The following is a 23,527-nucleotide window of genomic DNA, read 5'->3' as shown; positions in this document are numbered from 1 at the left end:
AATATACTAATGTAAGGTTTGTATAAACAGATGTACCCACGCTAAAATTTAAACCGTTTGGGTTTTTTTCGTTATAAACGTGTGGCAAAAAAAATTGCGTATCGAAAAATTGAAAAATAGTTTTAACGCGAAAGCAAAAAAATAAAATATAATGTTGTTTATTTTTGGCCACACTACTATTCCACATAGTACATTTTTTAAATATTATATTTTAAAACGTGATAACATTTAACACCATTCTACATGTAAAAATAATATCTACTGACTACTAACAATTTTTATTATTAGCAATTAGTCAAGTTCTCCGGTCCACCATTTCAGTATACAGGGTGATCCAACTGATGTAAGACACTCATTTTCTCTCAAGAAACTCTTTGGTCTGAATATTACGGTGACAGTATTATCGACAGGGATCAATATTATGATTTAATGGCAAATAGAAGTGCTACTGTTTTAAAAAATATATTGATTTTAAATTCAAGTCTTTATTCAAGTCACGGAGAACGAACAGATAGCTAAAAATTAAAAAATTCAAACGCTAATTTTTTTTTTTAAATGACTAAAGATTTATGAAATTAAGAAACATTCGTTTCCGTTTAAAAAATCAAATGCGATACTTGTTTTAAACGTAAGGGTTGATTATAAAAATATTCTAAGTATTGAAAAATTAAAAATAAAACGTACCTACTACTTACAAGTATAGAAAAAAATAATTATATTTTCTGAGAAAATGAGTGTCTTACACTCATTTGGATCACCCTGTATAAACGTCCATTACTAATCTCCCTGACTTGTTTTCAAGTATTTCAATTTGGGCTTAATGAGATTCATAGTCACAACTCTCAAAAGTTCAAACTATTCTTAGTGATATAATTGAAAGGTAACAATCCAAAACGTTGTATTCCCAAAAATGACAATTTTCAGAAAATACATGGTGTAATGTAAATTTTACCGAGCTTCAAATGAGACATTCAAGATTGCTCTATGGATACAATAAATGGTATTAATTTTTTTTAAATTTAAAAATTATTTAAAATAGAACTTGTTTCTCATTAAAAAATTGTCTTACGAAAAAAATAATTGCAGATTTGAAATCAGGAGAAAAAATCTTGTTGAATTAATATGCTACATGATTTTTTGGTATCTGGCCACACATACGTCCACAGAGTGGCCACCACGTGACCAAAACCAACATATGACCTATGACACATCATTTTGGGTTAGAATTTAAATCTCAATTCAGTGGTGTCCCTAGAATTATTTTATATTATATGATGTGTCGCATGGCATATATTGGTTTTAATCACATGCCGGCCACTAAGTGGCCAAGTATGTGTGGCTAGATACCAAAAAATCTGAAATTACATTTTTCGTAAGACAATTTTTTAATGAGATACGAGTTCTATTTTAAATAATTTTTAAATTAAAAAAAAATTAACACCATTTATTGTACCCATAGAGCATCCTGAATGTCTCATTTGAAGCTCGGTAGAACTTTACATTAAACCTTGTATGCTAACAACCTATGAACTTTATGCATGTAAAATAACAAAAGGATTCATTTTTTTTTTTTTTACACTTTGTTTTATTAAGTTTGATGCTAAACGTACTATTTCCGGAAATAGTACTTACGTTTTGAAAAACAAATTGGAAATAGCACAGTTTAATATTGATAAGTAGATTTAATTAAAAACGAACTTTTTCTATTTCATAATGTGCACCTACTAATAATATGTAATATAGTAATATTTTTTTTTATGTAGAAATTAACAATTTAAACGAAAATATTGACTGTAATATAACACACCGTATATGTTGATATCATACAATTATTTGAAATCTTATCACGAATAACCAAGTACCTGTTAGTTGAAATCATTAATTAAACACAATCATATACTTGATTAATGTTGAAATGTAACACGCTTTATTTTTAACAAATAACCAGCAAATGTATTTTATATAATCTCTTTGAAAAATGTACAGATTTCTGTCAACTAATTTAATAATTTGCTTTGAAATTAAAGGTTAAATGGCACATTTTGAACCGACAACAAAAATAACACGTTTTGGAAAAATAAATAATTGGAAATACCACGTTTTGCATCATTAAAAATGATATTCGCATACTTCTAACATGGGATTCAACACTTAAATGGTATAGTTATCAATGTGCGATTAATAGTTTAAAATAAGAATCGAGGTCTAACTCAAGTTATTCAATTTTGGCAATACAACGTTTTGGATTGTTACCCTTCATTATTATTCTTGATATTTTTTACTTGTCACTGCTCAAATCCGTCTAACTTCAAGTACTATCATAGTTATTTTTTGTCGACTCTTTTATTCCATACCTACCTATTTTACATTACTTTCACATATTAGTCACACAACTAACCGTTATCTATTTTTTTTTTTACAAAAAGTCTTTTAAAACCACCCGTTTGTATAGTATATCAATTACCACAGGATCCACGAGGCCAGATCGATAACCCCAATTTTTTTTTGTGGATAAATGATTTCAAATTTAAAAAGTTAGGTTTCGTATGAGTTCGCGCATAGTCACATGTGTTTCAAAAGCGATACCAGGTCGAAAAGTAAACGAAAATTTAAAAATACTTATTTCATTAAAGTATTGTGTACTTAGTTCTTGCCTAGGGCCGTTAGCCCGAAAACAAATTTTCACAACTCGAAAAGAAAGACTTATGCGATTTGATGAACGTTTAATTTCCACCGGTCACACATATTAGACGGGTCCTTAATTATTTGACATTGGTCTGAAAGATCCTCTTAATTTTTCTATTACCACAAGAAATATTGTTTCGGTTAAGTGTGGTAGTGGTTACTCAACCCATTCCCGTACCGCCAGATAGGTAGATTATAGATGAAAAAAAAAAACAAAGCAACCAGCCTGTAATGTAGATAATACTAATCACTTATTCGACAAAGGGAATAAGTAAAAAACTCCAAACTGATGGAATAACACAAAAAAAAATGTTCTCAAAATAGTCATTAGCGGTTCTATTTTGTAGAACTGTTCGATTGTATAATTTCACAGTCTCAAGAAAATATTTTTGACAATGCACTTTCACTTACAGCTATAATGATAAGTCTACAAAGCAATAAACTTCACATGAAGATAATACAACATTAGAAAACTTTTTTATATCTTCGATGACATAGCTGAGAAGGTATTGGTTTTGTCAAGATGTTTTATCCTGCGGACCGAATTACTCGTGTAGCGCCTTAATAGATCCCAAATTTCGACAACACCTCCCCCCCCCATCTGTATTTTTTGACATTATGTGTATATTATTATAATGCAAGCTTAATATAGGTATCTAAAAAATGTTCAAAGTCATTAGAATTTGTAAATGTTTTTTTTTTTTTTAATATAATTGAGTAGGTACTATTTATTTTGTATATGTGTTAGGATAGTTATTATTTATAGAGGGGGGGGGGGAAGAGTTAAGTATTTATTATAGCAGACCCCCTATTTTTTTCATATCAAATTAGCATATCAAAGTTATTATGGTAAAGTTTAGTATTGATTTGTTACCCCCTTCCCGTACCGCAAGAGGGTTAAAGTTTGACCAAATAGGGTAGTTTTTTGTTATTCCAATTTATTTTTAAAATTATTAACTTTAGCTTAAAAACGTATGTAACGTAAACTGTGGAACGGAAAATTTCATATAAAAAAAAACGTCACTAAACAAATTCTCATAAAACTATTATTTTTTGTAATGAACTTAAAAAACACAATATTTTATTATTTCTACAATATTCGTTTGGAATTTAAATCGGTTTTGAAATGCATGGCAGGGACTAAACACAAACAACCTTTTAACTTGGAATACATATAAATATTCTGTTACCATCCGAGAAAAGATTACAAAGAATTAGTTAAGTTCTTATTATTACTATTGAGTTCTTAAAAAAGGATCCATCTGAATGGAATGCTAATTGATTTTATCAGTATGGCAGAAAGATTACAAACTCAATACAGCTAGTAATTGATACAGCTGAGAGGGATGGTTAATTAATTAATGGAAGAGTTCAACAAAAATTGTATGACGAATGAAAACCAAAAGCAATTTTGATAACAACAGTCAGTTCAGATAAAATTTTAAGAAACAATTTATTATTTGTGTTTATAATTATTTCTTTCCTATTCGGTTTTAGGTAATTCAAAAATATAGACAAGAAATACACTAAACATGCGATGGCAGCAAAATTTTAATGCATTTTAGTAAAGTATAGATTTTTTTTCATGTTATTTCAATTTCATAATTTATTCAATAAGAACTAAACTATTTGTCTAAAGACATTTTTACTAATAAATGTTTTTTTTTTTAAGAATTAAATTTTAATTAATTTACTTTGTATATGTTTTATCATAGCAATATCCGTTTGTGAAATTTAATGCAATATAAAAGTGGTCGAAATACGCAGGAATAATAAAATATTGTGTTTGTTAGGTTTATTACAAAAAAATGAATGTTTTTTATATGGAATTTTTCGTTCACACAATTTATGTTCTATACATTTTTAAGCTAAGGTTAATATTTCTAAAAAAAAACTGGAATAACAAAAAACTACCCTATTTGGTCAAACTTTAACCCTCTTGCGGCACGGGTAAGGGGTAAAAAAACATCGTTTTGCAATTTTTCACTTATTTCATTTGTCGAATAAGTGATTTGTATTGTCTACATTACAGGCTCGTTTCTTCATTTTTTTTTTTAATCCATAATCTATCTATCTTAACAAAAAAGATAATTTTAAAACGATTTACTGGTGAAACTTTTATTGAGCTAAGAAATGTAGGACCTAAATTTCACAATTCGCCGGCAAATATATTTTGCAGCGTCAAGCTACAAGCTTTGTTTGTATTGTCAGCCGTCGCAGATGTTAACTAAAAATGCCACCGATTGTTCGACTTTATACAAATTTCACAATTTTCCACAATCCGTACTCTAAGTAAAAGAAAAATGTTGGCTGACCCGCACTGACGTAGTACTGCCCCAAGCGTTGGCTGAGTGTTGGCGCAATAAAAGATAACATATAATTAAGTTTTTTTTAGATATAGATAATATTTACTATACCTAAGTCTGGTTAGAAAAACATGAAGTGATAAAATGTGTTTTAATTTGTTTAATTAAATACAAATCTTAGAATCTGACCTATCTAAACACTGCTAAGTAGAAAACAAAGTGTGATACTTAAAAGTTATCTAGTTTTCTAAATAGTTTTTAATTATTAATTGTATTAAAGTTAAAATTTTAAAATACTATTGAAGAAAAAAATACTAATGAGGTACCTAACTGATGTATTGAATACTTTTATAAAAATATTTATTTTTATTTGTATTAATTTGTTAAATTTATAAATATTAAAATTTTTACTATCATTAAAATTGTTTTTACTAAAAGAGGTACCTAATTCAAATATCAAGTACAACCTGCTTTTAAAATATTTATTTTAAGCGGTCCCATCGTGTCCTACGCCCTACGGCATACTTTGACTATTTTCCAAAAAAAGTGTTCCAACATAAAATGTGCTTCAGTTATTCAATTGATTGATGTGTATTAGAAAAGCTAAGAAAATTTGGAATATATTCGTACACATTAGAATTCAGTATCATTTAAATTTAAATAATTGGGTACCTATTTGAAAAATTATTATTAGTGTCTCGCTGTGGCCACTACCAACTCCCCTATTATACATGTGGATATATAAGTGTCAGGTAGGCACAAACGTAAATAGTACACGATTAATAATAATTTGTATCTATTCATTAATATTTCTCTACTTCAGTTTTGGCATAGTTAGTTATTTTTTTATTACAACGATAATAGAGTACCACAGCTGTGAGTAACACAGCTTAAGGGGCGTAGAATCGCCAATATTTTTTATTTCACGTACGGATGCGATCGATAAGGCTTTGAGTTCACACACAGTGGATTCAAATTCGAATCTGTATAAACTTTTTTAGCTTCGATGCAAAGCGAGAAGGTATTGGTTTTACTCTGATGTGGGCTTTTTTTTTCGCTGTATACACTGTAACTTTTTTAATACTAGACCAATTCCTTCGAATAGCAACTCTATAAATCACAAATTTTATCTAGTTTGTACTTTGGGGGGGGGGGGCAAAAGTTGAAAAAGTTTACTTCTTCACAGACGAAAGTTGAAAAAACAAAAAAAAACCGTACGAGTTTTTAAGTTAGAACTTTTACTGGCTATAATTTCGAGAAAAAGAGTCGGATCGAGTTGAAATGTATAAAAAATATTTATTTGGTATGCCCGCACACGTCAGTTGTGTCAAATTTAAACTATACCCATTTCCCACTCCCCTAGGGGGGGGGGGTACAAGTTTTTTTGTTTTTCAAGGTTTTTAGCCGTAATTTTAAAACTTTTGGGTTGAAAATTTGCCAGTAGTTGGAACCCATATGTATCCAAAACATATTAAAAGGGTGAAAAATTCGGCACTACAGTTTTTTTTTAATTCTTGGAAAACTGTGTTTTCGCAGATTTCGTATATTTTAACAAAAACACCTAAAATCTTTAAAAAAAATTGATCAAATCATTAAAACAATTTTATGTATATCTATGCAGAATGATACTATTAAGTTTTGTGCTCAATTACCACTTTTGACTTTAAGTTTACATAGCGATTTTATTCAATTTTATCACTTTTATTTATAATAATTCTTGAGACCTGTGACCTCTCCGTTTCCTCATTGCTTTGACTACATTATGCCAATACTCTACTGTACTAGTCCTCTCGGATAAAATCACTTTCAAATTAACGCTTTGATGCTCATTTGTAAATACAGAACCTTCATTTAAAACTTTCTAACTTTGCTGGTTTATACTGTGCTTGGTTTGGACTGTACTGACTTGAAAATTTTTAAATCTGAAAGTGATTGAGGGTATCATTGGAGACGTAAAATGGGGCTTTTGTTAACAGACGGAGACATTTATTTTGAAATGTTTGTATTTTATAGATATTGGATGGTTTGGCAGCTCCCCATATCTATGCCCTATGGCATAGCTGGATGCCATAGGTCCAAATGGGTTTGAGGAGTAGTTTGTAAATTAAAAGTTTGTTTTGGAGGTTGAGGTGTTTTGTTGTTAGAAGGAAGCGTAATTGACGGAGGCGGTTGTTTAAGACGAGACGCTTGGCGTGGATATGAGTTGCCCAAGTAAGACGCCGGTCTAGGTGTAAACCCAGGTATCGAACATTTTGAGCGGTTGGAAGGGGTATGTTATTGAGATAAATATGAGGGCAGTCTGTTTGTTTTAAAGTGAATGTGCAGTGGATGGATTTAGTCTCGTTGATTTTTATCCCCCAATCTTTATACCATGTTGATAATAGATTTAGGTGATTTTGGATGAAGTTTGACGCCGTTACAGGATCGGCGTGGAGGGCTAGAAGAGCTTTTTCGTCGGCAAAGTCACCGGTAGTGGTGTAAGGTGTTGTGGGCTGATCTGAGGTAAAAAGATTAAATAATAAAGGGGCTGCGCCAGCACCTTGAGGCACACCAGCACGAATTGAAGATATTTCAGACAAGGAGGAACCTGAACGTACGGCGAAATGTCTATTTTCTAAGTAGGATTTAAATAATATATAAAAATATGGAGGAAGAAAGGATTTTAGCTTAAAGAGGAGGCCTTCATGCCACACTTTGTCGAAGGCCTGGGCCATGTCTAGGAATGCACCCGTGCATACTTGCTTATTAACAAAATTAAAGATTAACAGATTATCTACATATTAACATAGGTTTTTTTCGATAAAATGTTTTGAAACGAAGATATACGCAATTGAAAAATGAAAATTTCAAAGATCTATAACTTGGTTTCTAGTAACATAATCGAAAAAAACCTTTGTTAACATGTAGATAAACTCCTAATCTTTAATTTTGTTTATTAGCAAGTATACGCTAAAACCACTCGGTTTCCCAGAAAATTGCATATTCTGAGACATGTTTTACGCGCCGAAAAAAGTGGCGTGACGCCCTCTTAAAATAAAATGTTATTAAAAATTAGCTAAAATAGTACCAAAACACGCTTATTTTTTGTTAAGACTTTCAATTGCTGGCAGTAATTTTGATAGGTATGAACTTTTAAGTATGGTGTTCGTGTTCAGCAGACTTCAAGCTATAAAACCATCAAAAATTCAGATCAAACTAAGAAGTAGAAAAAGAGTTATCTGTTGATTTGTGCACAAATGTTGAAATCCATGTAAAATCCCATTTAAACTTTAACCCTTATGGGGCATGGGTTAAAAATAATATTTTTCAAATTTTTTTTTTTTGATCTTATTTTTATTGTATTTAGAAAAAATTAAGGGGATGTCGAGGTTAAAATCCAAAAATCTACTTTTTAAAGACCACCCTAATACATATAAATCAACCCTTCACCCTCAAAATCTGGAAGACCCAAAACAAAATTTGATAAATAATAAGTTTTAACATTAATCACCTGTATTTACCCAAAACTGGTTATCGACCAGCCTAGATATTCAAAACAATTATTCTTTATTTAAATAGTAAATTAAACACGTATGGTTTATTACCATTTAGGTTTCTAAGAGTTGATAGGATTACATAAAATAATAAAATAAGTTAATATTTAGTATATTTGTAATATTTAAAATGTGATAAGCATAAATATTTTCAAAAAGAAAAACTAAAAAATTGCTATTCTTCTTAGGAAAAATTAGCGTCTTATCATTAATGAAAAACTGTATATATACAGGATGATCATTTAATAGTGAACCACTCAATAACTTATAGGGTGTAATAAGAAATTACATTTATTTCTCATAATGTTTTTATACAACGTGATGTCAATTTTTCAGAATATTTTTTTGTTTTACTCTCCTTTTAACTTGGTTTTTTTAAATAGCAACTCTCGAAATTTATATGTTAACGTATAACATATAAATTTCATAACATAATAATTTATATTCTATTAACTATTTAATTGATAATAATGTATTAAAAACTTTGTCTGGTCGATGACCAGTTTTGGAAAACGGTTTCTGAACTTCGAAATTGGAACATTGAAAGTTTTATGAATTATTTTGTCGTTAGATCAACGCAGTTTTCTGATTAAAATATAATACTTGATTTATGAATATCTATAGATGGCAGTTAAAAGAAAACCAGTAGAATGGGCTTGGGATATGGTGGGGACGGGGAGGTCATAGATCTACAGAAATTATTATAACTAGAAGTGATAAAATCACTTTTAAATAAACGCTAAAAAGTTTAGGTCAGCTATGTTTAGCGACTTGATGTAAATCATAGATGTTGTTTTGATCACATAAATGTGTTAAACCGTTTTCTTTTTTTATAAATTATTTTGGTGTGGTCAATAGTTGAAAAACACAGCTACTACTCCATAAACATAAAATGACTAAGTTTAGTAAAATATGTATTTTATAATAAATAAGTTGGCTCGGCAAGGTGTAACAATCTAACCAATCGCTGATTTGGGTATAGTAATACACTACTAAACGGCTTAAAATCAATGCCAAATGCTTCATATAATACAATTTGAATGATAAAAAGATCTAACCTCTACAAGATATCCTTTTATTTGCACCTGTGCCGTTTTAACAGACAACCGTTGTTAAGGTTATTTTGGAAAATGAATAAAAGAAACAAAGTAACATAAGATGCAATGTTGATTTATTGTACAATAATTTTTATATTATAATATTATAGATTCGATTATTATTTGAAAAACGTATGTGTAAATTATTAAAAATGGATCCCACTTAAACAGCGTTGGTCTGTGGAGCGCTGAAAAAAAGGTACAAAAATGTTAAAAATCGATACGAGTATGATTTTTGGATGGCCCAGGTAAAACTTATAACAAATGACCTTATTGGTTAATTGGCAGTACATTACGATTCTCATTCTATATTAAGGTGTAATAAAACATTTAAACATGTTTTTAATAAGCAAGTTTAAGGAAAAAAAAATTAAGAAAACCTTAACCTCTAAAAAGCATGTAAATGTAGATAAGAGTAGGTTAGGTGTATTTCAAAGAATTTGAATGTCTATAACAAGTAGCGATGGGAATCGGAAAATCCGGATATTCACAAAAAAACGCTATTTAAGCTACTTAAAAATCATATAAGTGTTAAATAGTTTTACAATATAAAGCTCTATATCTAAGTAACATTTTTTTGATAAATATGTGAAAATAAAACAAAACACCAAAGAGATAAACTGCTTTTGAATTTCGGATTTGTTGAAATCCGAAAATCCGGAATCCGAAATCCGAAAGCATTTTATAGACAAAGTTAAGAGTTTTTTTTAAAAATTTTTGTCAACAAATTTTACTTAGGTACACAAATTTATATTGTAATAGTATTTAACAATTATATGGTTTTAAAATGACTTAAAAAGCGTTTTTTTGAAAAATCCGGATTTTCGGATTCCCATCACTAAATTAACAAGTATTTATAGCCAATCGTCGTTAAAGTTATTTGGAAGACATTTTAAGAAAAATAAATAATAGGTTGCATACCTCTTTACATCACTGGACAATAGTCTATGATTATATTATTAATGTCGTTATCGACTCAGCCTCTCTGAAAAAAAGGACGAAAATTGTTAGAAGATCCACGATTAAAATTGGTAAAAGTGTTAAAAGTGGATATGCGTTTCGTTTTTCCTGGAAGAAGCAAACTTTACTTTAATAGAAAACATTCTTATTTTTTTTACAATATGGTAAAACATAGGTTAATGATTATAACTACAGATGTGTATGTTGATCGTAAAATATTCGAACATGTTTTTAATAACTGAGTTTGTAAAAAAATGTTTTCAAAGAAAACGTTAAGAAGCCAGTAAAGTAAATTGAGGTAGGTTAGATGTATTTAAAAGGGTTTAAGGGTCTATACTCTACAAGCCAACCATTGTTGAGGTTGTTTTTGAAAATTATTTAGAAAAAAAAATAGTGGAATAGGTTATCTATTGTTCATTTTATGTATTCTACAGAAGAAATTGTTTATTATAGTGATGTTTTTTAGAAACCTGAACAACATAAGTAGCCTCTTGACTATAATTTATCATTCTCATTATGTGTTAATAGAACGTGCTCGTCTGCTATAGTTCTATTTAATATCAATGCTTTATACTTACAGAACTGCTGGGTCGATACATATTTTCAAACGAAGTGTTTGGATCGCGAAACAATACCATAGCTACATTGGTCCCGCCTGGCGACGGATTGGTGGTTGGTATAATTTTGTAATTAGTTTCGGTTTGTCTAAAACACAATAATAATAAATTATATATCATAGGGCCTTTTAAAATATTTTTATTCAATATAAATATGTTATTTGATAATACCATGTATTAATATATGATAACATACCGGTATGCGGTTGGGCCATAAATTGTCGGGATGTCATTGTTTGGCAAATTCCATTCTAAACCAGCAACTTTGATTTCTATATTCTCTACGAAGCAGCCCGAAGCCCTTATTGGTTGAGTTCCTGGCAGAACCGAGTTTGTAAAATCACTGTACAATTCAACAGCGCTTTTGTCCTTCCGTTTATCGTAATACTCTAAAAGCCACATTAAATCTCCCGTGACGCCATGTTGGAGAGATTCGAAATTTTTTACAAAATTGCCCTCGTGTTCTACGCACTTGTCTACGATGAAATTGTCGAGCAACATAATCGACTCGTTGAGAACACAAATTAATTTGTTGAGAGTTTCGACACGGTCTTTGTTATATTTGTTTGCAAGTTTCGCTTTCATTACATCCGGATAGGTTTTGTGTCTGATATTCACACCAAGCTCTTTTCTGATCAAGTCGAAAAATATATTGTGAATTTCCTTCTTTTTCTTTGTGCCATAAGCATGTGTAGTGAGTATGTTAAATCGATCTGCTTCAACATTAACGTCAAAGTCCAAGTGATAGCACCCCTCGCTGAACTGATGAAATTTGGCTCTAAATAAGTTATCTGTAAGCGCTCCTGATAACTGGAGGTTCATCTGATTATGTGATACATAATATATAGCATCGTTTGTCTGTCTTCTGACGTTAAATATGTCCTGTACTATCAAGAAATTGGCAAGACTTGTGTACTTTGCTAACGTGCATTGATATGCTGTTTTGATTGTGTCGCGGATAGATCCGAATTTTTCCAGAGCACTTTGGTCAGCTTCCACCTTTTGCGCAAATTCTTCCACAGCGGTCCCAACGTGAAAAGGGGTTTTTGAGCCGTCATCATTTTCTTTAAGTATATATTGGTCCATAGTTATGTCCCATTCCTCAATGAGAGTTTGGCGGTTCAACATTATTTTTAGTTCTTCCCATTCTAAATTGTCAATCCTAGACGATATGCAATAAACTCCGGAAAGACATAACAGAATGACACTGAAATGACTGTACATATTGTTGATAGTTTAGTGACGTTAGGTACTTGCTATAGCTCAAGAAACATTAAAGCGTTGATGATTATCGGTTCAACCTGTAACTTTTTCGGAAAATCCGTGCAAATAAACGGTGTTAGCATAACCGCCGTTGTATGTTCTTTAGTTGTTTACATTTCTTTGTGTACATTTTCAGTGAATTGAAAATCGCACATATATTAGTGTTGTTCTAAGTCAGCATTTTATATATTTTATGAATATTTTCATAGTCGATATGGAACAAAGTAACCAAGTACATACGAATTCGCTTAACATGGATTTAGTTTTAGCTGTCCGCTATGTAGAGAAAATGTCAAAATAAATAATATACACACAATTGTAAAAACAAGAGCCTCTCAGCTCCTCGTCGAAGCCAATATCTCCGTACCACAGACTTAAGTTATTCTTAAAAACGTCCAATCGTCTGTAACGTTTTTTAAATTAAATTATTTCGCTTGATATCATGCACACATTATCCAGTTAAGTAATTGTAAGATGCCGATGCACTTGACTTATACATGTATATTGAACGAATAGTGAAAATACATCAAAACACCATTAAAAAGCTTAGACATATATTATTTTAGAGCTTAAAATACTTATATATTTAAAATATTTCTAGCATAATTATAATTTATTGACTATATAGAAAGTCGAGTGCTTATTAATTGTATTTCTTTGTATGGCATGATGAACAAACACATGATACACTAATACACTATTCAATTTAAAAATGCAACGAAAAAAATAAAATAGATCATAATATTTTTACATAAGTAGTTTTTAGTATAATAATAATAATTATTATAATAGTCATTTACAAGTCTAAGTCCACAAATCAACCATTGTTAGGGTATTTATTTCTGTATACCTTAAACTAGATTGTTTATTAGAGCCATGTATTATGGAAACCTGGAAATTCACAACATTGGCAACATGACTATATTTTATCATTCTCAGTGTGTGTTAATAGAGAACATGCTCGTTCTGCTATAGTGCCACTTAATAATATCTACTTTTTACTTAGAGAACTGCTGGATTGAGAATGATTTATTGGCAAAGTTTCTTCATCGCGAATCAATAGCATTCACCTCGACTGGCTAATTTGGTGGTTGCTACAATTTTTTATTTAGTTTCGGATTGTCTATAATACAGTAATAAAAAATTATACAGGGCCATTTTTTTTGTCATGAGCCACTCAATATCTCGTAGGGTTTAACAAGAAATTGACATTTTTCTTTTCATATCGTTTTTATACAATTTGATCTTAATTTTTCACAATTTATTTTTTTGTTTTAACCCCCTTCCAACTTAGTTTTTTCGATAGGAACTTTTGAAACCTAAATGGTAATGTATATATTTTATTAACTTTTTAAATTGAGAATAATGTACTAAACATTCTGACTGGCCGATAACCAGTTATGGATAGCTATGTTTGAAGTTATTGAAGTTTCAAGTTTAGGGCAGGAGGAAAGGTGGAGTGTAGTATTATTTTTATCTGCGCGCATTTCCCAGCGGCACTTGTCCCTCTTATCCTAACTTTAAAACTTTTAAAACCACCACCAAACTTATCGATAATAACTTTGAAATGAAAATTATAGGGGGGTCTGCTGTAGTAAATACTTAACTCTTTCTCCCCTTTCCATAATTAATAACCATCCGGTCACATATACAAAATAAATAGTACCTACTCAATTATACTTAAAAAAATCATTTACAAATTCTCATGACTTTGAACATTAATTAGATGTAAAGCCCTTATATGGGCTTGCATTATAATAATATACACATAATGTCAAAAAATACAGAGGGGATGGGGTTGTCGAAATTTGGGATCTATTAAGGTGCTGCACGACTAATTCGGTCCACAGGACAAAACATCTTGACAAAACCAATACCTTCTCGGCTATGTCATCAAAGATATAAAAAAGGTTTTCTAATGTTATATTATCTTCATGTGCAATTTACTGATTTGTAGACTTATAGCATTATAATAGCTGCAAGCGACAGTCCGCATTGTCAAATCTATTTTCTCGAGATGGTCAAATTATACAATCAAACAATTCAATAAAATAGAACCGTTAATGACTATTTGGCGAACATTTTTTTATGTTTTACCATTGTTTTGTAATTTTTCGATTATTCCCTTTGTCGAATCAGTAATAAGTTATAAAATGTGGGACCTAAATTTTACAATTCGCCCAGCAAATATATTTTGCAGCGTCAAACTACAAGCTTTGTTTGTATTGTCAGCCGTCGCAGATGTTAACAAATGCTACCGATTCTTCGACTGTTTAAAAAAAATTACACTATTTTCCAAAATCGTTACTCTGAAGTAAAAAAAAAATAAATTAAAAAAAGTAACAAACATCCATAAAATTGGAGAAAATTGCTATACATTTTCCGCAAATTGTTCTTTATTTAAAAAGCTCATTAAATGTTACATACGCTACGGTTTAAGTTTTTAAAAGTCAATTGCATTCTGAAAATAAGGACAAAAAAAAAGCCAGCTTAGTACGGTCGGGGCATAATAGGAATGATGCATATTGGAAGGGGTCTATAGAAATCACTTTAACTGAAATTGACAAAATCACATTGAAATAAACGCTTTGATACTTATACATGTATACATATAGCCACCCTTTACCCTCAAAATCAGCAATACCCTAAACAAAACGTTCAGTTTTAACATTAATCCCCTTGTAGTAAGCACAGCTAAACTACATGGAATTGAGGGCCAAGAGAATAACTAATAACACTTTTAAGCTTAAAAGACTTTTTAAACTGCAATTTATAATAAAACATACAACACAATTTAATATATAATTATAACTGTTTACTGACACAACATTACTGTCTATGATCTGGCATAAGTAACTAACCTTTGTGGTTAATTAAAAGACCGTTTATATAGTAATGTGTAAATTAGTGAATGACGTTAATATAAAGAACTGGGATTGCCTAATAGCAAATACAAGAATAAATACAATAGGGTGTTACCAGACGTGTTCTAGTTTACAATCAGAAATACTGCGTAGTTAATATATAAAAGTTTAAGGTCTATGATGTCACCTAGCTGATCATGACATCCTGCAGAACAACATAATTAATATATAAAATAATATAATCCATTATCATAAATTGACAATGTAATCCTGAGCTATGGGCTCATTACACCCCTACCACAAGATGGAAAACATATTATAGATATGATTACCGTAACCAAAAATAACATAATTAAAAGTTTTTAGACTTCTTGCAATATAAATTACCATAAAGGTTGAAAAAAAAAGTTGTACAAAAATGCAAAAATTGTAGAGATGGAGGAGTCGGGATGTGAACCCGGTAATAGTCCCTCCTGGGAACCGATCACGCTCGACCGCACCACATATAGTATTGATTAACGATTGTAAAATAGGTCTATTTAAGATACATTAAAAGATATGTAAATTTCAAAGTTGATTATCTCTGGAATTAGAACGCATCGGCACAAACGCTCGAATAAGGGTCTTTTTATTTCTCATAAATAACATTTATTCCCAAATTGTAGAAAATCCGTCACGCCTTTACTGTGACCTCACCTTGTAAGAACGAATTATCGTTATGTTACTTACGTTTTGTCGACCTGTGTATGTTTCGCAAATCACTGTCACTCGCATCACTCTCCATAGTTTTTTTATATTACAATAACACACTGGCACATATACTTAAACTGAACTGAAAATACAGATTGCAAACTTAATGGCCGAGAGCGTTAGCGTCAGAGAGCCACTGTTTCAATAGATCTCAGTAGATAATTGTAAAAGATTGTGTTAATCATACAAGAAATGTTGTATTACATATTTTGATCTCGTACAATATTACTCATAGTTACTTTGGTACAAACGGTTATTAACATAACAATGAAACGTAATGAGGTCACATATTTTAGACGTATATCAATGATAATTATTAATTTTCATAATTTTCTCAAACTAAATTATAATATGTATCATGAAAAATCAATTAACATTATATTTCATTAGTTTTTTAGTCCTACAACTTTACAGGCTGAATTCTAAAATAGTGCAATTATACAAAAAAAATTGTTATTCAATCATCAGTACGAGAAGTATAATAAATGACGAAAAACCGAATGCAATGTAGGTTATCAAGTACTTTTAAGGGCAAAAATGTATTCTGTAGTAATAAAATATAAATATTTTATTAGTTTTTAGACTTCTTGCAATATAAATTACCATAATAGTTGTAAGAAAATACAAAAAGTGTTGAGAGGGGAGCCGGATTTGAACCCGGTACCACTCACTCCTAGGAACCGATCACGCTCGACCATAAGAAATTTCAGTAAAAAATAACACAGTTTGTGTAAACAAATTTTTTATTTTTAATAAATCTAAAAATATATTTTATTATAATGGATTTAAATACGTTGAAACCAATAAATCTACAAATAATAATTATAATGAATTTTACCTATTGAAAAAAATGTATTGTAACGAATAATTATATCTAATAAGATTATAACACACAAACGTCGCATATTTAATATATTTTTTACCAATTTTTATATAGTTTACCATTTTTATATGAAAAAAAAAAATAATTTTATGTGAAAATGTATCTTTTCTGTGCGGTCTTATAACTGAATATACTGACTTAGGTATACGGAGTAATAAAGGTGACCACGTCTTTCTTCGCGTTGTATTGAAAACCCAACTTACGCAATGCTCGCCTATATATGCATTGTAAGAATTTGAAGAGTGTTTACATAAAATTCGTAGCGTTCAATAAAGCAGTTGATTTCATATGCAGTCTTTAATACCTCTATGTGAATGCACTGCGTTCTGGTTGCAGTCAGTGTTAAAACGTTCTCCAAGTATTAAACAACAGTCATGATTTCCCAGTTAAAACCTTGATGTATGGTGAAAAGGTGAGCCACCCATAGTTGATCGTAAAGTGCACTTAGAGTTATACTGCTGTCGAATGAATGATGCAGCTCAAGTACGCGCAACAAACTTAATGTAGTCGAGGCAAATGTTTGGAGACTACCATTTAGTTTCGTAAAACAATGATCAGTAACCAAAGTATTGTGGGAAACTTGTACACTCTCGGACCGTATGAATCGTTAATCTCAGATAGTCATTCAATTTTTGTCCATAACTACATCATCATCACATAAGGAATAACTTTCAACTTATCTATTGTGTTAAAACTGTGATCTGGATTAGATAAATCATGTTTGTCCATCCATTCCGTTTGGATTTTGACCTTATCGAACCATATGTCTTGCCAGTGTTTCGGTCTGCTAATATGCATCGTTTGTTTTTCCGTAAGTGCGACGTCACAACTCGTCTGGTTTTTTATGCATGTAACGGTTAACGCAATTAATAACTTGATGATGCCAATTTTTTGAAGTTCGAAATTCGAACATTGAAAGTTTTATAAATTATTTTGTCGTTAGATCGACGCAGTTTTCTGATTAAAATATAATACTTGATTAATGAATATCTATAGATGGCAGTAAAAAACAAATCCAGTAGAGTGGGCTCGGGGTATAGTGGGGACGGGTAGGTCATAGGTCTACAGAAATTATTATAACTGAAAGTGATAAAATCACTTTTAAATAAACGCTATAGTTTAGGTCAGCTATGTTTAGCAACTTGATGTATATCATAGATGTTGTTTTGATCACTTAAATGTGTTTAACCGTTTTTTTTTTATCAATTCTTTTGGTGTGGTCAACAGTTGAAAAACAACACTTCTACTCCATAAACATACACTAAGTTTAGTAAAATATTTATTTTGTAATAAATAAGTTGGCTCGACAAAGTGTAACAATCTAACCAATCGCAGATTTGGGTATAGTAATACACTACTAAACGGCTTAAAATCAATGCCGAACGCTTTGTATAATACAATTTTCATGATAAAAAGATCTAATCTCTACAAGATATCCATTTATTTGCACCTGTGCCGTTTTGACAGACAACCGTTGTTAAGGTTATTTTGGAAAATGAATAAAAAAAACAAAGTACCATAAGATGCAAAGTTGATTTATTGTACAATAATTTTTATATTATAATATTATAGATTCGATTATTATTTGAAAAACGTATGTGTAAATTATTTAAAATGGATCCCACTTTAACAGTGTTGGTTTCTGGAGCGCTGAAAAAAACGTACAAAAATGTTAAAAAATCGATATGAGTATGATTTTCGGATGCCCTTGGTAAAACTTATTATAAATAACCTTATTGGTTAATAGGCAGTACTTTACGATTCTCATTCTATATTAAGGTGTAATAAAACGTTTAAACATGTTTTTACTAAGCAAGTTATGGAAAAAAAATTTAAGTTAACCTTAATCACGAAAAAGCCTGTATAGGTAGATTAGAGTAGGTTAGGTGTATTAAAAAAAAATTGAATGTCTATTACACGTACCCATAGCCAATCGTTGTTAAAGTTATTTGGAAAACATGTTAAGAAAAATAAATAATAGGTAGCATACCTTGTTACATCACTGGACAATATGATGCGTCTACGATTACATTTAACCGTTGAACGCCTCTCTGAAATAAAAAAACGAAAAATGTTAGAGGATCGACGTATAAAAGTGGAAAAATTGTTAAAAGTGGATATGAGTTTGGTTTTTCCTGTAAGTAGCAAATTTTACTTCAATAGAAAACATTCTTATTTTTTTTACTATATGATAAAACATAGGTTAATAGTTATAACTACAGAATAGTTGTGTATGTTGATTGAAAACTTGAAATTCGCGACCTTATGGATACGTAAGAAGTACTTTACCATCCTCATTCTTTGTTAAGATATTGTTGAGGTTGTACTATTATACAATTTCTGTATTCTACAGAAGAAGTTGTTTATTATAGTGATGTTTTTTAGAAACCTGAACAACATAAGTAGCCTTTTGACTATAATTTATCATTCTCATTATGTGTTAATAGAACGTGCTCGTCTGCTACAGTTCTATTTAATATCAATGCTTTATACTTACAGAACTGCTGGGTCGATACATATTTTCAAACGAAGTGTCTGGATCGCGAAACAATACCATAGCTACATTGCTCCCGCCTGGCGACGGATTGGTGGTTGGTATAATTTTGTAATTAGTTTCGGTTTGTCTAAAACACAATAATAATAATATATTATATGATAAGACCTGATAAAATATTTTTATTGAATACGAATATAAATTTGATGATATTATGTTATAATATTTGATATCATACCGGTATGCGGTTGGGCCATAAATGGTCGGGATGTTATTGTTTGGCAGATCCCATTGTAAACCAGCAACCTTGATTTCCAAATTCTCTACGAAGCAGCCTGAAGCCCCTATTGGGTGAGTTCTTGTAAAATCACTGTACAATTCAACAGCGCCTCTGGCCTTCTGTTCATCGTAATAATGTAGAAGCCACATTAAATCTCCCGTGACGCCATTTTTTAGGGATTCGAAATTTTTTACAAAATTGCCCTCGTGTTCTACGCACTTGTCTACGATGAAATTGTCAAGCAACATAATCGACTCGTTGAGAACACAAATTAATTTGTTGAGAGTTTCGACACGTTCTTGTTCATGTTGGTTTGGAAGATTCGCTTTCAGAACATCCGGATAGGTTTTGTGTCTGATATTCACACCAATCTCCTTTCTGATCATGTCAAAAAATATATTGTGGATTTCCTGCTTTTGTTTAGTGTCATAACCGTGTTTGGTGAGTATGTTGAATTGATCTGCGTCAACATTAACGTCGAAGTCCAAGTGATATCTCTCCTTGCTGTATTCATGAAATGTTTGTCTAAACAAAGTATTTATATCTTGTTCTTCTGACAGGTTTACATAATCTACAGCATCGTCTGTCAGTTTTCTGACCATCAAAATGTCCTGTACTATCAAGAAATTGGCAAGACTTGTGTACTTTGCTAACGCGCATTGGTATGCTGTTTTGATTGTATCGTGGATTGATCCGAATTTTTCCAGAGCACTTTCGTCGACTTCCACTTCATGCGCAAATTTTTCCAAAGCGTTCCCAACGTGAAAAGGGGTTTTTGAGCCATCATCGTTTTTTTTAAGAATATACTGGTCCATAGTTACACTCCATTCCTCAATGTCGGTTTGGCCTTTTAAAATTTCATTTAGTTCTTCCCATTCTAAATTGTCAATCCTAGACGATATGCAATAAACTCCGGAAAGACATAACAGAATGACACTGAAATGACTGTACATATTGTTGATAGTTTAGTGACGTTAGATACTTGCTATAGCTCAAGAAACACTAAAGCGTTGATGATCATCGGTTCAACCTGTAACTTCTTCGTGAAATCCATGCAAATAAACGGTGTTAGCATAACCGCCGTTGTATGTTCTTTAGTTGTTTACATTTCTTTGTGTACATTTTCAGTGAATTGAAAATCGCACATATATTAGTTTTCTTCTAAGTCAGCATTTTATATATTTTATGAATATTTTCATAGTCGAGATGGAACAAAGTAACCAAGTACATACAAATTCGCTTAACATGGATTTAGTTTTAGCTGTCCGCTATGTAGAGAAAATGTCAAAATAAATAATATACACACAATTGTAAAAACAAGAGCCTCTCAGCTCCTCGTCGAAGCCAATATCTCCGTACCGACAGACTTAAGTTATTCTTAAAAACGTCCAATCGTCTGTAACGTTTTTTAAATTAAATTATTTCGCTTGATATCATGCACACATTATCCAGTTAAGTAATTGTAAGATGCCGATGCACTTGACTTATACATGTATATTGAACGAATAGTGAAAATACATCAAAACACCATTAAAAAGCTTAGACATATATTATTTTAGAGCTTAAAATACTTATATATTTAAAATATTTCTAGCATAATTATAATTTATTGACTATATAGAAAGTCGAGTGCTTATTAATTGTATTTCTTTGTATGGCATGATGAACAAACACATGATACACTAATACACTATTCAATTTAAAAATGCAACGAAAAAAATAAAATAGATCATAATATTTTTACATAAGTAGTTTTTAGTATAATAATAATAATTATTATAATAGTCATTTACAAGTCTAAGTCCACAAATCAACCATTGTTAGGGTATTTATAAAAGTGATTTAGAAAAAAATTACAATTTATGTATACCTTAGACTAGATTGTTTATTAGAGCCATGTATTATGGAAACCTGGAAATTCACAACATTGGCAACATGACTATATTTTATCATTCTCAGTGTGTGTTAATAGAGAACATGCTCGTTCTGCTATAGTGCCACTTAATAATATCTACTTTGTACTTACAGAACTGCTGGGTTGAGAATGATTTATTGGCAAAGTTTCTTCATCGCGAATCAATAGCATTCACCTCGACTGGCTAATTTGGTGGTTGCTACAATTTTTGATTTAGTTTCGGATTGTCTATAATACAGTAATAAAAAATTATACAGGGCCATTTTTTTTGTCATGAGCCACTCAATATCTCGTAGGGTTTAACAAGAAATTTACATTTTTCTTTTCATATCGTTTTTATACAATTTGATCTTAATTTTTCACAATTAATTTTTTTGTTTTAACCCCCTTCCAACTTAGTTTTTTCGATAGGAACTTTTGAAACCTAAATGGTAATGTATATATTTTATTAACTTTTTAAATTGAGAATAATGTACTAAACATTCTGACTGGCCGATAACCAGTTATGGATAGCTATGTTTGAAGTTATTGAAGTTTCAAGTTTAGGGCAGGAGGAAAGGTGGAGTAGTATTATTTTTATCTGCGCGCATTTCCCAGCGGCACTTGTCCCTCTTATCCTAACTTTAAAACTTTTAAAACCACCACCAAACTTATCGATAATAACTTTGAAATGAAAATTATAGGGGGGTCTGCTGTAGTAAATACTTAACTCTTTCTCCCTTTTCCATAATTAATAACCATCCGGTCACATATACAAAATAAATAGTACCTACTCAATTATACTTAAAAAAATCATTTACAAATTCTCATGACTTTGAACATTAATTAGATGTAAAGCCCTTATATGGGCTTGCATTATAATAATATACACATAATGTCAACAAATACAGAGGGGATGGGGTTGTCGAAATTTGGGATCTATTAAGGTGCTGCACGACTAATTCGGTCCACAGGACAAAACATCTTGACAAAACCAATACCTTCTCGGCTATGTCATCAAAGATATAAAAAAGGTTTTCTAATGTTATATTATCTTCATGTGCAATTTACTGATTTGTAGACTTATAGCATTATAATAGCTGCAAGTGACAGTCCGCATTGTCAAATCTATTTTCTCGAGATGGTCAAATTATACAATCAAACAATTCAATAAAATAGAACCGTTAATGACTATTTGGCGAACATTTTTTTATGTTTTACCATTGTTTTGTAATTTTTCGATTATTCCCTTTGTCGAATCAGTAATAAGTTATAAAATGTGGGACCTAAATTTTACAATTCGCCCGGCAAATATATTTTGCAGCGTCAAACTACAAGCTTTGTTTGTATTGTCAGCCGTCGCAGATGTTAACAAATGCCACCGATTCTTCGACTGTTTAAAAAAAATTACACTATTTTCCAAAATCGTTACTCTGAAGTAAAAAATAAATAAATTTTTAAAAGTAACAAATATCCATAAAATTGGAGAAAATTGCTATACATTTTCCGCAAATTGTTCTTTATTTAAAATGCTCATTAAATGTTACATACGCTACGGTTTAAGTTTTTAAAAGTCAATTGCATTCTGAAAAAAGGACAAAAAAAAAGCCAGCTTAGTACGGTCGGGGCATAAAAGGAATGATGCATATTGGAAGGGGTCTATAGAAATCACTTTAACTGAAATTGACAAAATCACATTGAAATAAACGCTTTGATACTTATATATGTATACATAAAGCCACCCTTTACCCTCAAAATCAGCAATACCCTAAACAAAACGTTCAGTTTTAACATTAATCCCCTTGTAGTAAGCACAGCTAAACTACATGGAATTGAGGGCCAAGAGAATAACTAATAACACTTTTAAGCTTAAAAGACTTTTTAAACTGCAATTTATAATA

General features: G+C 30.7%; 2 protein-coding genes across 2 annotated transcripts; both read right to left on the bottom strand.

Annotated features, from left to right (window-relative positions):
* Positions 1 to 10,542: 10,542 nt before the first annotated feature.
* LOC126837521 (uncharacterized) lies at positions 10,543 to 12,455 on the bottom strand. The gene is made up of 3 exons (XM_050571450.1): positions 11,395 to 12,455; positions 11,160 to 11,286; positions 10,543 to 10,606 (listed from the first exon to the last, which is right to left on the bottom strand). Exons 1-3 carry the CDS (start codon positions 12,420 to 12,422, stop codon positions 10,598 to 10,600), a joined length of 1,164 nt encoding a protein of 387 aa, XP_050427407.1. The 5' UTR covers positions 12,423 to 12,455; the 3' UTR covers positions 10,543 to 10,597.
* A 6,032-nt stretch (positions 12,456 to 18,487) lies between these two features.
* Positions 18,488 to 20,718, bottom strand: LOC126837520 (uncharacterized). Its single transcript, XM_050571449.1, has 4 exons — positions 19,691 to 20,718; positions 19,456 to 19,582; positions 18,949 to 19,009; positions 18,488 to 18,608 (listed from the first exon to the last, which is right to left on the bottom strand). The coding sequence occupies exons 1-3, from the start codon at positions 20,683 to 20,685 to the stop codon at positions 18,953 to 18,955; spliced, it is 1,179 nt and encodes a 392-aa protein (XP_050427406.1). The 5' UTR covers positions 20,686 to 20,718; the 3' UTR covers positions 18,488 to 18,608; positions 18,949 to 18,952.
* Positions 20,719 to 23,527: the final 2,809 nt, after the last annotated feature.

The sequence above is a fragment of the Adelges cooleyi genome, unplaced genomic scaffold, assembly GCF_023614345.1.
Source record: "Adelges cooleyi isolate 19-005CV unplaced genomic scaffold, UGA_ACOO_1.1 ACOO_flye_CR_arks_rails_tigmint_CR_PRNA_25, whole genome shotgun sequence".
Lineage (NCBI taxonomy): Eukaryota > Metazoa > Arthropoda > Insecta > Hemiptera > Adelgidae > Adelges > Adelges cooleyi.
This window is presented reverse-complemented; position numbering and strand designations above follow the sequence as displayed.